At 45.3% G+C, this 17,783-nt stretch overlaps 1 protein-coding gene across 2 annotated transcripts in view; it reads right to left on the bottom strand.

Annotated features, from left to right (window-relative positions):
- The window catches only part of Tgfb2 (transforming growth factor beta 2), an 82,801-nt gene that overhangs the window by 19,704 nt on the left and 45,314 nt on the right, over positions 1-17,783 (bottom strand). For both annotated transcript variants that reach the window (XM_021160653.2, XM_021160661.2), the window contains one exon: positions 6,278-6,441. In XM_021160653.2, coding sequence (XP_021016312.1) covers positions 6,278-6,441 — 164 coding nt within the window. The remainder of the gene's footprint in view (positions 1-6,277; positions 6,442-17,783) is intronic.

The following is a 17,783-nucleotide window of genomic DNA, read 5'->3' on the forward strand; positions in this document are numbered from 1 at the left end:
ACCTCTAGAAGTACATTGTGGGTAGACCCAAGCCTTAGCAGGGAATGTGTAGAGAGTGGATGTGATAGACCAGGGACCAGCATTTGGGAACCATATAGTAGTCTAAGCCAGAAAGTAGCACTTTTCACACTAGCACGGACACAGCAGTCTGAAGGGGCCTGACTTCCTATCTAACTGAAAACCAGAACCATTCACCTCATTGTCTAAACTCTCCACTAGCACAGCAGTTTATATATATATATATATATATATATATATATATATATATATCACCTGTAGTGGCTTGAATAGATTTGCCCCCCCCATAGCCTCATGTGTTTGAATGTTTGGCACTCAGAAAGTGACAGTATTAGAAGGTGTGTCCTGTTAGAATAGGGTGTGGTCTTTTTGGAGGAAACATATCTCTGTGGGTGTGGCTTTAAGGACTCCTAGTGCTCAAGGTCCACTCAAGATGAAGGAGGGCCTCTTTCTACAGTGGGATAGTCTTCTCTTGACTGCCTTGTGGTCGAGATGAAGAACTCTCAGCTCCTCCTCTAGCATCATGTCTGCCTGCCTGCTTCTCTGCATCCCACCATGATGATAATGGACTGAACCTCCTAAACTGTAAGCCAGCTCACTTTATAAGAGTTGCCTTAGCCAGGCGTTGGTGGTGCACACCTTTAATCCCAGCACTCGGGAGGCAGAGGCAGGCCGATTTCTGAGTTCGAGGCCAGCCTGGTCTACAGAGTGAGTTCCAGGACAGCCAGGGCTACACAGAGAAACCCTGTCTCAATTAAAAAAAAAAAAAAAAGAGTTGCCTTATTCATTGTCGCTTCACAGCAATAGAACCCCAACTGAGAGACTACCTTTTAAATATCTAGATCTGTCCTTGCGGGGGATCCTTAAGAGCTATGTTCTAAGCCTACTTATAGAACAAAAGTCCTATCAAAAGCTATTTTGAACTTTATCAAAATGCCAGAGTCATACAATAAGCATGTTTTCTCCCTTGGGAGAGACTTTGGCCTTAAGGAGATTATAGAAGAGTTGAGAGATGAGACATTTGCTGCATGATAAAAAGAACCTTATTGAAAGTCAGTTCAGAGGGGGTTGTGGTTAGGGTCTCTTCCAGGGAACCCATTCCCAGTGTCTACACTGGGAGGTTCACAAACATTTGTAATGCCAGTTGTGGGGAATCTGATGTACCCTGTCTGGCCTCAGTGGACATGAGGCACGTGCGGCATCATATACACAAAAATTTAAAAATTAAAAATCAATTCATAATAGCAAATTTTTTGATAATGGATCAGGAGATACTAGTAAGAGACGGGGAGCAAAGCAAAGGGCTGTCCCCATTGACTTAATTGCATTACAGTAATTCTCCAAAGGACACAAAAGACACATCACGGCCCCTTGCCCACTCACCATCCTTAGAGATCTAATCAAGTGAACACACAAGCCCTAAAATGGCATTCAGCACTCTGCTCTGCTCTCTTCATAGCAGGAACCAGGTCAGACCAAGTCCAACCAGAGAGAACAGACAGCACTGTAAGTCATTTCCTAACCACAAGCCGGTTGTAGAAGAAGTACCTCCTCTAGGTGACCACTAGATCCAGATACTAGTCCACCTCTGCTTTTGATATGCAACTCTTGGAAGGCACATTGCCTCAGAGACCCATTCCAGAAAACCTTTCGCTCCAGTTTATGATGTAGAGGCTGAGAGAGGAGAGACATTTGCTGGGCCAAAAAGCCAATACGGAAAAAGGTAGGGATCACAAGCAAGCCCAGGGATGGCTAGTTACCAAGTTCCTTTTCTCCTCTACTGCAAAGGGCTCATGCTCGTGCTCAGAGGGTGTGGGAAATGTTCTCTAAGTAAGCCCTGAGGCAGCTCATGGGGGAGCAGGCAGGAATCAGACCCTGTGTGATAGGGACTACAGAGCTCAAGGTTTGTTTATGACATTTGGGAGCCAGACTATAAATTAGAGATATTGTTCTACGAAAGTTCAAAAGAGTGCTTGGGAAATTACAGTGGTAATTGCTGGAGACAGAGCCTGCCCAGGAAGTTTCCACGAATGAACTCTGCACCCGACACATCTCTGACAAGCAATGTGCTTTGTATTTGGATCACACCGACTTGCAAAGGGCCAAAGCTATACCTTCAACACACATGGTTCCAGCACCACAGCCGTGTGCTTTCTGCAGATATGGTGGAGAGGTCGAGAATATGGCTCCCAGAGCCAGACAGCCTGGATTGGAATCCAGACATAGCTCTCCTCAAGTCCAGTGGCCAACAAAGTCACTGAAGTTCATCAGGCTCTTGGTATCCTTGTTTATAACATACAGGGGATGGCAGTACCTACCTTGAAGGGTTTTTTTTTTTTTTTTTTATAAAGGGTGAATGTCTCTTTTCACACACACACACACACACAGAGAGAGAGCATCACACAGTGCATAGTACATACTGTGTGAGTTAGTACTATCAACATTGTTCTATTGTTCCTGGGTTATATTATTATAAAAACAGCAATACTAGCACCATTAGTCACTATTGAATGATTGGGATTTTTTTTTTTTTTTTTTTTTTTTTTTTTTTTAGTATGGACAAGAAGGACTGCTGTCTGTGTGACTTTCTGGGTCCCATCTCCTCACAAGGCTAGTTGACTCAGGGTAGCATCATGACTTAATAGAAATGCTAACAATTGAACCTCCTTATGAGGCAGGCAGGTCATTTGATCACTCTTAAGACCCTGAGATATCAATGGCCTTGTGTGAAGAGTGTGTTTTAATGCATCATGGTTGTTTTGTTTGTTTATTTGTTTTGGAGGGTGGCTGAAATGGTTGCTATGCTGTGTATGTCTCCGATGTGGCGCCAGAGGTAAGATCAGTCTTAAGGGGATTGTGTGTTGTAAAATTCCATACAACAGGAGCACAGTATAACTTTTTTTTTCAGTAGCATACTTTGCAAGTCTAATTTAACAGACAGTCAGGTTTTCTGGCTGACCTCTTTTTATTTTATATCCTCTTGGGCAATATGAGAAATGAAAGCTGAGCATTCTCTCTCTCTCTCTCTCTCTCCCCCTCTCTCTCTTTCACACACACATACACACACACACACACACACACACACACACTTGGTGTGGGTGGAGGAAAGAGTGGCAGTTTTCATTAACTCCATTAGCACTGTTTCCCCCACAGTAGCTAGGCACCCATCCTTTCACATCTAAGGAACCCAGATCTCTCCAAGTGAAGGTCCAGCCCATCCACTGTCATCCTAACTTACACTCTAAAGCCTCCGATGCACATTTCAGATTCCTGCCCAGATGAACTATGTAGGCCATCTGCTTCTGTGGGTGATGATTTGTTCTCTCTCCTAAAATTATTTTGCTCCACAAACATCAGTTCTCCACTTCATCTTTAAGTCTAAATATTTAATTCTTTTGCAGCTCAAACTAAAATATGAAATGGACAGAGAGGATCTATGGTTGTGCTGCTGTTTTCGTGAGCTGTTGTATCATGGCACTGTGTCTGCTCCCCTTCAGCTGGACCCTGTAGAGACCAGGTGTAATGGGGCAAGATGGAAGTTGCAGAGAGTAGGAGGTAAGAGGTCAGCTTTGATTTCCTCCTGTTAAGGTTCTTTCTTTCTTTTTAAAAAAAGATTTATTTACACTATAGTTGTCTTCAGACACTCCAGAAGAGGGCATCAGATCTCATTACAAATGGTTGTGAGCCTCCATGTGGTTACTGGGATTTGAACTCAGCACCTTCAGAAGAACAGTCAGGGTTCTTAACCACTGAGCCATCTCTCCAGCCCCCCTGCTAAGGTTCTAATGGATTACACTGGAGAGGAGCACTCTCGTGCTAAGTTCACAGTGATGCACACACACACACACACACACACACACACACACACACATATGACCAACGGCTCCAAAAACAGTACCACCATCTCCACTCCAATGGTAAGCTGACAAAAAACGGCAAAGAAAAATGGAGCTTCCAATAAAGGGATCAGAAGCAGACATCCTCTAGAGGACAGCTCGGGAGTGAAAGAGATAGAATAAGGGTGGACTTTATAGGGGTTGGTATCAAGGAAATGGTCCTCTGCAGACCTTACTTCCATGGCTGGGTTTTCTGGCCAGCATCACTCCATTATACTGGTAAAAATCTCAAGTCCAAAGGGACATCATTGCTGCTGGGGCATCTTCCATGCTCCCCCTTGTCTAATTCCATGCTTCTCACTTATGTTCTTAACTAACAACTCATAATCCAAATGAATGATGGACAAGGAAATGTATACTCCATAAGTAACTTCTGTTTAATAGTTATTCATATATTCTCATGAACTCACAGATAGCAGGTACACTGTAATTTCCCATTTTCATAATGAATGAGGAAAATCCTAATCTTGATTATTCAACTTTTCAAATAATTAAAACCCAGAACAATGACATTTCTACATATAAATGTCAATTGCTTTTTTTCTTCTTCTTCAAATAAGCCTACCTGTGAACCACACTGCCTGAACCAGGGATCTGTTCTTAGTCTCCTTAAGCCTCTCTCTGTTATACTCTGCCTGAAGGCCACCTTCTCCTGTTTTTTTTCTTAATTCCAGGCATGGAACACTTTATCCTGGGTACATACAATAAGCCCACAAAGACTCAGATGTTGGGAGCTTATGGCTTAGCTCAGTGGTAGAGTGCTTGCCCCACATACACAAAGCACTGAGCCTGATTCCCAACACTGCATAAATAAATAAATAAATAAATAAGTACAACATATTGGAATGCCTGTCACCACACTGCTGTTTCTGCTCAGAATGACCCCTCACCTTGTTTTAATATACTTTAAAATGGTTTTGGAAGCCTTATTTGAGCACTGATGCCTTGAGAGCTCCCAGTCTCTGCTTTCTACGCATGCAAATGTTGTTCCCTTGACATGATGACATTTAAGCTCTGGGTTTGTACATCTGCCTTCCTCACCAGATGTAGGGTTTTAAAGAACAGCTTCATGGTACACACAGATTACCTGAAGACAGTGGTGAAATTCTTAGAAAACTCAGTTATGTAAGTTTTATGTTCTTGTTTTAATCCCAGATGTAGAATACTAGGCTGCTTCACAGCAGGTGATTGTGATTTGCATCATGCACTAGCAGGGGTGTGATTTTTGCCAGCTGCACATAGTTTAATTCTGGGGATTCTGGAGGGGAGAGGGTATAAAGGGAAGAGACCCAAGAAGGAGGGACAGCTGCAGTTTCCCACTGCTGCTCCCATTCCCCACCCCTACCCCCACCCCTACCCCCATCCCTACCCCCATCCCTACTCCTATCCCTATCCCTGCTCCCCCACCATGCTGCTGGTCCCTGCTGGTCCCTGCTGGTCCCTGCTGCTGCATTTGCTATTGCTGGTTTGCTGATTTGCTAGATATCCTGATGACTAAGACTGGCCTTGCCCCAAGGAACTTTATATCCTTAATCAGCTGAAAGTAGCCTAATGAGGTCTACACCTTCCTTCCCTTCTAACCTTCTTTCTCTCTTACCTAGTGTTGGGGTGTTGGGAGGGGTTAGAAAGGAATAAGAGTTGGAAGGGAGGTAGAGATATAAGAACACAATAAACTTGTGTACTAAGCAATAACTAGTGTAAAAAGTACGCCAATGGGAGACCTCTTTAAAACAGAACATGTAGAAAAGGAGTATCTGCATTTCACATAGAGCCTATGATTCAAACCTCAGACCCACAAACTTCCCCTGAGACCCTTGATTCAGAGTCTATATCTGAAATCTCAAGGACCCCACTCTTCCCCTGTAGTTTAAACAGCACCTAGCAGCTCTACTGACAAGATGAGATATCAGGAGATGTCAGGGCAACTGGCACAGCGTAGAACAGAATCTGCACATGTAGGCTAGAGGCCAGTACATTCGGGATTGGCTGTGGGAGAGGGGAAAAAATGGGAAGCAGAGACAAGACAGGTTATAAGAAACAGGAAATGAGGTAGAGAGAAAAGAGATGAGGAAAAGGAGAGGCGAGTAAAGGAGAAAGGAGACCCCACTCAGCTTCTCTGCCTAGGGTGGTCCGTGTGATCTGGCTTTCTAGGCCACAGGTCTGACCTGTGCACTAGAGTCTAGGTTGAGTTCTCCAGGGTGTGCAGTGTTGGTATTCCATTCTATGTCTCTGCCTTGCCGAGTGAAGAGGGAGCAGCTGTTTCAGTGAGAGTATCAACAAAGTATCACGGAAGCATATAGAAGGAAATCCTAGGAGTAGAAAGTGTCTCACGCACTCACTCAACCAGAGCACAGGTTGGTTACCTGGTACAGTTCAATCCGCTGCTCGGCCACTCTGGCTTTGGGGTTTTGCAAGCGGAAGACCCTGAACTCTGCCTTCACCAGATTCGAAGCATTTTTCTCCATTGTTGAGACATCAAAGCGGACGGTTCTGAAGTAGGGTCTGTAGAAAGTGGGCGGGATGGCATCTGTAAAAAGTTAGCACAACCACCGTTGAGAAAGATTCAATCCATCATGCTCTCAAGAAAGACCACAGTGTGAGATAATCCCAAGGAGCCATAAAGGGAAATGGCTACAGAGTTTGGTTTCCAATGACCAATTTAATACCATTAGCAATTTAACCAGGAACAAACTAAAATCAACATGTGTGTTTGGTTCCAGGAGAAGCAGATTAAGAGCGATTAACAAACCATTTCCAACCACCACATCTGAATGCAAGCAGTTAACCCAGTCTTTTGAAGGCTGACAGACCAGTGGAAAACCCCAGATGGTTACGAATTGGAACAAGTTCATGACAGTTGATGGCTGGAGAGAGCTGCTGGGCTTGCATACACTTTAATCAGATATGCCAAGAAAATAGCTCCTAAATGGCAAGGTTTCTTTCTCCCCATGTGGCTTTTCCTTGAAAGTTTGGCACCCAGCTACCCTACTCCTATTCAGGCTCATGGACCAGGTCTTTTCTTTCTTTCTTTCTTTCTTTCTTTTCTTTTTTGTTTTTTTTTTACTTTTAAAGTCTGGGTATGCACACACATGACCAAGTCATGACAAGAAAATCTGAATAAAACAAGAGCAGACCCACAAACTGCCCACACCTGGGTCAGCCTTCAAATTCTTGGGGGAAGGCAACTTCATCTGTAGGTAAAAGGTGATCCTAGCTACGAAAGGGGAAGAATAAAGCACCAATCCCTTTACTTTGGAGTCTCATGGAAGACAACACATGTGATGTTACATGACAAGTTCAAGACCACGAATTGGTTAGAATCTTCTGTAATTTTCCAGCAACTGTCCTTTGCCTCTGAATATGGGCGTGAGATTACCCTAAGACCCAAGCAGGCTGCCCTGTCTCTTTGATTTCACTTCCAACACTTATTGAGCACCAACACTGGGTGGGCCAACAGAACACTGGCTTTTAAGTATGTTTCTATAATCACCCAATTCTCGCCTGTGAATATACCTTCCCCATTCTAGAATGTTCTAGCTGATCTGGACACTCTACTTCTTGTGCTTACACACACATGACATCATTACAACATGATCGTCCCCAGTTATGTTTCTCTTTAAACACTTTGACTGTTTCTGCATTGTTTGTTTGTTTGTTTCTTCATTTTGTTTTTTCCTGTAAAAAAATTTTAAACTCTGGAAAATAGAGACTACTTGCAAGGAATTTCTTCCTCCTCCCCACAGGGCAGGACTCTGAATATAGGGATTTCACCAAAGATTTCTTGTTTACATAGTTGATCATCAATGAGTGTCTCGAACGGGTCAGATATCTGGTTATTGGTAATACTAACTTATTAAACGAGTCATCTTGCTGATCAGCTATAAATAGCCCTCATGATTTCCTGGGAAATCCATGCCTTGACAATGTTACTGGAGTGTGAGATACAAAGCAGATTTCCTCACCTTTAGGAGCGCTGCAGGCTTTGCAGCACGGGTGCCCTTTTTTTTTTTAAGATATTTTCTTTATATACATTTCAAATGCTATCCCGAAAGTTCCTTATACCCTCCCTCTGCCCTGCTCCCCTCCCCACCCACTCCTGCTTCTTGGTCCTGGATTTCCCCTGTACTGGGGCATATAAAGTTTGCAATACCAAGGGGCCTCTCTTCCCAGTGATGTCCAACTAGGCCATCTTCTGCTACATACGCAGTTAGAGTCATGAGCTCTGGGGGTACTGGTTAGTTCATATTGTTGTTCCACCTATAGGGTTGCAGACCCCTTCAGCTCCTTGGGTGCTTTCTCTAGCTTCTCCATTGGGGGCCCTGTGTTTCATCTTATAAATGACTGTGAGCATCCACTTCTGTATTTGCAAGGCACTGGCATCGCCTCATAGGAGACAGCTATAACAGGGTCCCTTCAGCAAAATCTTGCTGGCATATGCAATAGTGTCTGGGTTTGGTGGCTGATTATGGGATGGATCCCTGGGTGGGGTATTCTCTGGATTGTCCAACAGGTGCCCTTTCTTATCTCTCCCCATATCCTCAAGACTCTGTGAATGTAGGCTCATGGACTTCCAAGTCAATTGCCTTGTGAGTTCAGGCTTCGTGGGCTCACAAACCAGAACTCTCAGAAACAAACAAACAAATAGCCCCACACATCTAAAATAAGCAGATTTTGGAGAAAAGAAAGGATTCACTGAAACACTGTGTTGGCTGTTCTCAGTGGGACAGACTTGTGTGAAGCCTTCAGACCACCTGAAGAGTCCTTGGAGCCTCTGAACATCACAATTCCACAAGGCAGCTGCCGAGACAACACTGGCTTTTCTCTGCTTGGAATATACCCATCCCAGGAGTCATGACTCCTGGTCCTATGCTAAGCAGTGCAGCTGAAAACAGGTCGGTTGTCCTGGCACAGCACGCCAGGCGGGCAGAGCTCAGGCCAGGCACTCTGGCTTTGCATGCCCTCTTGGCCAGAGCCATCTACAGGAATCATGGCCACATTCATCTTCGCTTATCCTCTGAGTTAGACAGCAGAGGCTTCAAACATCCTTTGAAAGCGCCTCCTGGAAGAGCAAGACCCGTTTTGTGTGCTTCCTGCCATTAGCCAGAGTAAACAGCTCCTCCTTTTCCTCTTTTTCTTTCCATGGAGCCCCTCCGGAACAATTTCGACTTCTACAAACAGCCGTCTTTCACACCCTTCCACCATAATCTTCTCCTTTATCAAGTTTGTAAATAAGTGCTTTGCAGATTTATTTTTATTCTCTTTTGTGTTTATTAAACTTTGAACAATTTTTTCCCCCTTTCTGGTCTTCTGCCCATACGCACACAGTTTCCTTTTTTACAGCTGCCTCGAACCATGAGGTCAATTTTGTTTCTACTTCTTCTAAGCAAATCCCCAAATGATCCTGTCCCAGGCTTTTGAGCACTGAAGGGGCATTGGCAAATATTTACAAGAGTGGCTTGACGGCTAAATGTGGTCCCTCTTCTGTGCTCCCTCCACCCCAGGCACAGAGTTGTCTCTGCTGCTTCGCAGAACCATTTAGACAGCTTATATTTCAACTGACTGATAATATCAATCTGCATTTAGGTTCCAGTTAATACGTGAGGTGGCAGGATGTCTGAGCAGGCCCAACCAATGTCTCTGGTCAGGTTTTGAAGCCGGGTGAAACAACCAGGCCTGGAGGAGGATGTGACAAGCCAATAAAAGCTGCTGACCCAAGAGCTGTCCCCTACTGTCACCTGCTTACAGATCGCAAGACCCCTGACCTGGATGAGGGGCTTGAGCAACTTGCCAAATGTTTGTGGGTAAAGGGTATTGCTGAAAACTGCTCTAAACGAAATGGGCTAGGTTACCTCCAGCCAGAACCAGAACATGGCAAGCCTGCTCCCTCAGCTCAGGCCGCCACCAGAGCAGCAGGGTAGGGGTTTAATGGCTTGTGCAGCCCAGATCCACCCACTTAGGAATGAGCTTGAAGGAATGAGCTGTTTCCTCTGCTTCCTCCAAGAACTCACTTTCCCCTCTGGGATGGGTTCTTGCTATAATCCTCTGTAATTCCAATCCCAGCTTCCGTTCTCCTTCTGGCCAGGTGGCCAGGTACTCCCACTTGACCGGCGCCAGTTTACCCACATGCACAGCCTGGCCCACTCCTCCCTCTCTGTTTCTGACCCACTTTTTCAACTCAAGCAAACTGATTTCCCTCCAACCCTTTGGCTTTCCCAGCAGCCACTGACTCTGTAATTTCCCCCAATGCATTCATTCCCATGCCTTGCACTCAGAGAAAAGCTTGTGCACTGGAGATTCCTGTGTCACGGGTCGAGTGGTCGTCTACCCCTCCCCTGCTCTGGCTACATAGTTTTGCTAAATCGAATTTGGGGAATTGGAGAGCTGGGGGCACAGGGATTTAACTCCTCAATAATTTGCAAAGTATCTGTATACAGAAAGCTAAATGCAGCATTTAATCACGTATGACTTCATAAACATAACATACTGATTTGAGTCTGTTCCAAATAAGTAATTTATTAGATATACTGCATTCTCTCTATAAAAGCACCTTGGGCTCAGGTGTCTTTTATTTACAGTTCTTTACTTCTGCATAGACCAGAGCTGACTTCTTGGCCTTGTGACCAGAGCAGGTGCGGGGGCCTCATATTCAGGCCCTTACTCTAAGTTGAATGCCCTATGGTATCATTTTGAAATATTTGATAATGTTTTAATTCATTTCTTTGATGTGAAGTCCTATAGGACAATGGGTGTGAGCTTGGAACCTCAGCCCTTGTACTGACCTATCCTGCCAGGATTTGCTGCTTCTGCCCTTTGCTCTCTGCTGGTCCTAGCCTCACACAAGGTTCTTGGATTGCATGGTGATCACTATTGTCCTCTATACTTAGAAGAGCTGGGGTCAGGCACAACACTCAAGTTATTTTGTGATGGCAACTGCCCCGTCCCTTGATGGCAGTGTCATGGTGCATTCAGGAAAACATCCACTGGGGATCCCTAGCCCACTTTACTTGCCAAGCATAAGCCACTAGGGAACTTACAATATCTTGGGATAGAGCAACAGACTTATGGGGAAGAATATGCCTGCTTGGAAATATCACAGGCAGCTAGGGTCAGAGGAGCCCTAGCAACAGGTAGGCTGAACATTTTGAGTTAACAAGTGTCTGTGAGAATCTCTCAGTGAAATATCACCTAGTACCATCACAAGGGAGCATAGCCAACATAGTCAGAGGCTAAGGGCAGACAGAGAGACAGAAAGAGACAGAGAGACAGAAACCAAGGTGAGGGGAGGCAGAGAGAGAAACAGAGAGAGACAGAGACAGAGAAAGAAACTATGAAACAAAGCCAAATGTTGTACACACTATGACCGACCTTTCTTCCTTCTTCTTCCTCCCTTCCTCCCTCCCTCCCTTCCTCCCTCCCTCCCTCCCTTCCTTCCTTGCTCCCTTCCTTCCTTCCTCCCTCCCTCCCTCCCTCCCTCCCTTCCTTCCTTCCTTCCTTCCTTCCTTCCTTCCTTCCTTCCTTCCTTCCTTCCTTTCTTCTTCACTGGTGCTTCCTTCCTGGTGGTATTAGGAAGTAATCCAGGGCCTTGTGTATGTCATGCAATTGCTCTACAACTGAGCTATATCCCCAGCTGTTCTAGAATTTTCTACAGGCTCTCTTTTTCTGACTGAGCAGGAGACCCCCATGGTTTCTCTTTGAAGAAAGGCCCTGCTACATTCACACAGAACATGAAGATCTCAGGACAGGAAAGGTCTCAGTGGGGATCTCAGTTCTAATACCAGCTTGGTGGCTGAATACACTCAGGAGCGTGATCTAGCTTTTCAGAGCCTGTCTCTTCTCTATGTACCCAGGCAAGTCAATATTGAATGGTGCTGTCGGGACCACATGAGAAAACAGAAGGGAAGTTGGAGCCCTGGATCCTGCACAAATCTATCCTCAGGTCCCTTGCAAAGCTGCCAAGTGGCCACTGGGTCTTTGTGAATGTGCCCAGGAGGGAAGCTCTCTTGCTGCCTGACAGAATTCATTAGAGGCAAAGAGAAGGAACAAAACCAGCTGCATGTCCCAGGGTACCAAATAAAGGGCTCTGTGTGCTCAAATTCCTGTCCTCTCTATGGTGGGGGGCAGGCTGAGTAGTAGTCAGAGTTTTTCAGTCCCCACCATCTTCCGCTTGTTTAACTGAAAGTCCTGGGTACTCTAAAGGGTGACAAGACAATTCCATTCTCCCATCAAAAGTCTCTACATGGAGCAATGCTACCCCTACCCCATAACGCTCAAAGAGGTCTCAAAAGGGGAGGGGGGTCAGGCATAGCAGTGCACACTCATAATCTCAATGTTTTGGAGGCTGAGGTAGGAAGACTGTCATGGGTGGGAAGCCAGCCTAGACTAGACATCAGCCGTTCTAAGCTGACTAGGGATATATAGGAAGACAAAACAAAACAAACAAGAAACAACAACAACAAAGAAACAAAATCCGACAGTGGTGGCACATGCCTTTAGTCCCAGCACTCAGGAGGCTGAGGCAGGTGAATCTCTAAGTTTGAAGTCAGCCTGGTCTACAGAGTGAGTTATAGGACAGCCAGGACTACCCTGTCTGGGGAAAAAAGACAAACAAACAAATAAAACAAAGAAACAACGTTGAAGAAAGGTCTTACATATGTGTTCTGACAAAGAACGAAGAAACAGAATCTGTAGACATGTGCTAGGATGTCCAGAGCTCTGCTCTTAGCGCTCTAGGGTTGATTCCTCCACTCAGTTGGTTACATCACAACATTGACAAGAAAAAGACAGGTGGCCTGTTGAATTCTTGGGTCAAAAAATCTACAGATATTTGCTGTATTTGCTAAATACTGGTTCTCAAAGTGCTGTTCTGGGTCCACAGCCTTGTGAACTTGGAAACCTGAGATAAAATACCCACCACTGGAAAGGGGCATATTATGCACCAGCTCTGAGATACCCTCCCTTTCCCCATGATTCAACCTGCTGGCTCAACCTCCTGGCACACTGATTGATCCCTGGCTGGTCAAGCCAGTGCTGTTACACAAGATCACTGGAGATCAGGAGAAACTCTTGGTGCCCAACAGCAGCAGTCATCTAAGCAGAACCCACCAGTGTTCTTTGTCCTTGGGGAATTTCCATGATGAGCAAGAAAGGTCAGCAGGTCAAAGTAAAACATAGACTGTGTGGGTTTGCAAGGGGTTGGTAGTAGTGTGGGGAGGTTTTGTGTGTTCTGCTCCCTGAGGCCATCATAACCTACCTGCACTTTAAATCCAGCTAGACTCCTTCCCCAAAGCTGTAAGAGGCTTCCAAGCCAATGCAGGGCCCTTCTGGAAAGAGTGGAGCTCAGACTCCTGAGGCTGGGGAAATTAGGAATACACAGGAAGGGAACCCCCCCTCACCTGGGATCTACTTTGTATTTCCTCTTGGTTGGGAATTGAAAGACTTCTGCACAACTGAGAAAACTGAACTTGCCTGCAAAGGCATCTCTTAAAAAGATGTTAAAAACAATCTCTTCTTTAGGCTAGAATGTTTGTAGCCTCTAGCTTAACTGTCAAACATTCCCCTCCCATTAAACCTAACCATACACCTCATAAAACTAGCTTACAGTTCCATCTGCCCAAGGAAATTCTTTGAGATAAGATAAATACATAAACCAGCTCATATATTTTTAGCTAATTTTTAAACCTCGTAATCTTTACATTTTGTTGGAAATTATGACATGACTTAAAGTATGGAATTCTAGATTCAGTCATTGTGGAAACAACTGAAAGCGAGGCTCTTGAGGGGCCAGCATGTAATACCTTGGTTGTATACTGTCCTTTCCTTAAGTCTCCCTCTCTGGAAACATTCACCCTTAAACCTGAGGCATGTACCACCCCTTATCTTGTCTCAATAAACTTATGTACTGCGATAAATGTTGACTGGTCTTCAGATTCTTTTCTGCAGTGTTGGCAAGGATCTGCTCTGCCTGAACAGAGATTCCTAAGTGGGGAGCACAGCCTAGGAGCACAGGGCTGAGCTCTCTGGCTTCCCACTACCGCTAGCACTCAAAGAATGGGGAGAATAGTCTACATTTGCTACATTTCCTAGGCGACTCTTGAGTACCTTAGATTTTGAGAATCACTGAAATAAAGGACAGGGGGAAAAAAGCCACAAATAAACCCCACAGCACAAAGGAGCATCTAGGCTTTTGATCAGACATTGCACATATCACATGATCACATTGCACATATCACATGAGTACAAGTATCCACCTGTCTTCCAAGATAAGAAACTCCAGCGCGGGCAGAAGAATTCACGTCCTTGCAGACAGCTGGTATAAGCAAACGTGGTAGGTCTTCATGCTATTCTCATTTTAATGGCCTCCGTTGCTTTTGTCCTCTGAATCCCACTGTTTAAGAATGGGCACTCAACCTGAGGGCTTTATCAGCATCCTAGCTGACTGGTTGGATGGCAGGTAATTCTTTGCACTGCCATTTTTGAGAACGTCGACCAAAGACTCTGATCATCGGACCCAATGAGTTTGGCCAGCCTTCCATTTCCAGTTCCTCAATTCATGAATTATCTAGGGGTGAATAAAGTGTGCCTACCCCACCCTCCCCTCCCATAAAAGAAAGGACCACTCTGCTCATACTGCGTGCGCTGCAGAAAAACCACACTACTTCTGAAATGAAGAAACGCAGTGTAGGCAAACGGAAATAACTTTTAGCTGGCATCAAGGGGAGGAGTTACTTGCAGTCAAAAGTACGTTGATTCTACACTCTCTGCCTCCTGTGAAAAGAGACTCACCACGTGGGGTGCATGAACGCCACCCGGGCAGAAGTGTCAACGATGGCATTTGATGGGCTACTGCGACAAGAACACACAGAAGGAAGCTTTGTCCCCTTCAATAAAGGTCACCTTGAGAAAGTTTGATGGGAGGAGCTACATCTTCACTCCCTAATAGACTGCTCCTTGGTTGGGTGGGGGAGCTGGGGCTGCACACTGTGACCATCTCCAGTAAGAGGGATGTTGCTAACTCCAGTATTGTCCGAAATCTTTCCGACTTCCTCCGCGCGTACCTACTCCCCTAACCCTATTAACATCTACATATAACACTGCTGGCGCCTTCCAACGAGCAGAAGGGACTCTTTGTTTCCCTTTCCACGACAGACTCCACCACCCTGAAGCTTAGCAGTGATTAGTATGGCCATGGGACATGCTTAGTGAGTGTAACGGTCCCTCGTTCCTGACATCCTCAGTGTGCAGGAAAGTAGACACCCCACCCCCACCCCAAATGCAACAAGACAATCAACGCACCCATCAGTTGGATGGCAATAAATCAGTCTTATTTGTGTGTGCATAGGTGCAGCCAGCAAGAAACCAAGACAATTGTGTTTTGGGGTTTTCTGAAATTTGTCTTGGCACACTGGCCATAGATTTAGTTTCACTGCCACATCCTGACACCGCTGACACTGAAGTCGCAGCAATTTAACACAAAATGACTGAGAAATAAACAGCACATTGGCCGTGGTTTCTGATTTTTCTCTCCGGCCATCCCACCTATTAAATGTAACAAGGCACCACAGCATCTGCAATTTACAGCAGAGTCTCCGAGAGGAGGACGGTGTCAGACTTGACATGCCTGCCGCTGGCAGTGGGGAGCCTAATTGTGCCAGCATCAGCTTGTGTGACTTGGCCTTCATCAAGTTGCTATTTGAGACCCTGCTATACTGTCAGCAGGACTGTTTGGGCCCCTTCTTACACGGCGGAAAAAAAATGAAAAAAGTGAAATAACAGTGGCGCTGGCTCGTGATGTTTGGTTTTCTTGAACTGTGACAGACACGGAGTTTCTACTTTCTATCCCAAAGTTTCCATTGCCCCCATAAAACCCCTCCTCTTTGGAGGCACCCATTTCTCTTACTGTTCCAGGTTTCTCAGCCACCTCTAGGCTGGCTGGGGAGGTTTGGGGCTTCACAGTAAAAGCTCTGGATACCGGAAAGCAGGTCAACTGTGTCTGCAAAGGCTACTGGCTAGCTTAGAAGCAATACAGGGAAGGGAATCATGGAAAGAGTATGGCTGGACCCACATTTAAAGAGCTAGTCAATGACCTCAATGGTCTTCCATGGACAAGCCACCATAGCTCTGGAGATAAGCTATGGTTTCTTTTGCTCACTTATTTCTTTGTTTTTGTTTTTTTTGGTGTTTTGTTTTATTTTGTTTTGTTTTTGTACATTTTTTTAATTGGATATTTTCTTTATTTACATTTCAAATGTTTTCCCCTTCCTAGGTCTCCCCTTCTGAAACCCCCTACCTTTTCCCCTGCCTCTATGAGGGTGCTCCCCACTTACCCACCCATTCCCGTCTTAATGCCCTGGCATTCCCCTATACCGGGGCATCAAAGACCCTCAGGCCCAAGGGCCACTCCTCCTACTGATGTCCAACAAGGCTACCCTCTGCCACATATGCTGCCGAAGCTATAGGTCCCTCCATGTGTATTCTTTGGTTGGTGGACCAGTCCTGGGGGAGCTCCAGGGGGTCTTGCTGGTTTACACTATTGCTCCCCACATGGGGCTGTAAACCCTGTCAGCTCTTTCAGTCCCTTCTCCAACTCCTTCATTGGGAACCCCACACTCAGTCCAATGGTTGGCTGAGAGCATCCACCTCTGAATTCGTCAGGCTCTGGCAGAGCCTCTCAGAAGACAGCTATATCAGGCTCCTGTCCCAGTTGCTTGCTTATTTCTACGAAAGGATCTAGCAATGTAGCACAGGCTGGCTTTGTACACATGACCGTTCTGCCTCAGCCTCCCAGTGGTAAGATTCCATGCATAGACTACCGATGCTCTGTTCAGCACTGGGATCTGATGTTTGGCATCAGTACTACAGGGTACAATATCTTTGTTTATAACACGTACATCTCTTTTTCTTCCTCCCTCATTTCCTCCTTTGTCCACATCTCCCTTCCTTTCTTCTTCCCTCCTTTCCTTCATCTCTTTCAACTTCCTCCCTCTCCCTTTCTCCTGTCTCTTCTACTCCATTCTCTTTCACTCCTTTCTTTCTTCCATTTAAACTATGCTTTTAGGAGCACTCAAGGGTGACCAGGGCTGGCTGTTTCTGCAGAGGACCTGAGTTCAGTCCCCAGCCCCCACGTGGAGGCTCACAGCTTAGTGCAACTCCAGTTACCAGGGATCTGGTACCCTCTTCTGGTCTCTCTGGCTTTGCATGCATAAGATACATACATATGCATTCAGGCAAAACATATACGTGCATACATAATACACACACATACATACATACATACATACATACATACATACATACATACCAAAGCATCTGTGCATTTTTTTTCTCTGACATCCAGTCACCTTTTTGAACCACCAGTGCAGCTAAAGAGGCTATGACCCCTGACCCCACAACATCATAATTCATACAACTACTGCAGAGAACAGCAATCACTCCAAACAAGCCCAATAGAACGACACCAACATGTGTTGATTGCTTTAGTAAATTTCACTGGAGCAATTTAAAAGTCATCCTGAACCCCTTAATAAGAACCATATTATTTTTCCTTTCTCTTTACAGATGAAGAACCTGAGGGATTAAGATTTTTCTACAATTCCACCAAACATTGGCAAAGCATGAGTTAACAGACACAACCCTTGACATCCTCGCTCTTCCTGGGACAATCTCACTTTCCCTGTGCTGCAAACAACATAGAGACAAGCCCTGGCATTCTCTCTGCTAGGGCAATGCCCCCTCCTGCAGTTCTGTTGTGATCTCTGTGCACACTGCGGGCAGAGCAGCTCCTTATCAACATGACAACATTGCCCAAATCTTAAAAGCAAGCAAGCAAACAAACAAATAAAATCAACCAACAGCTAGGGTGCTAGTTCCCTC

The sequence above is a fragment of the Mus caroli genome, unplaced genomic scaffold, assembly GCF_978045245.1.
Source record: "Mus caroli unplaced genomic scaffold, Mus_caroli_1 scaffold_1, whole genome shotgun sequence".
NCBI lineage: Eukaryota > Metazoa > Chordata > Mammalia > Rodentia > Muridae > Mus > Mus caroli.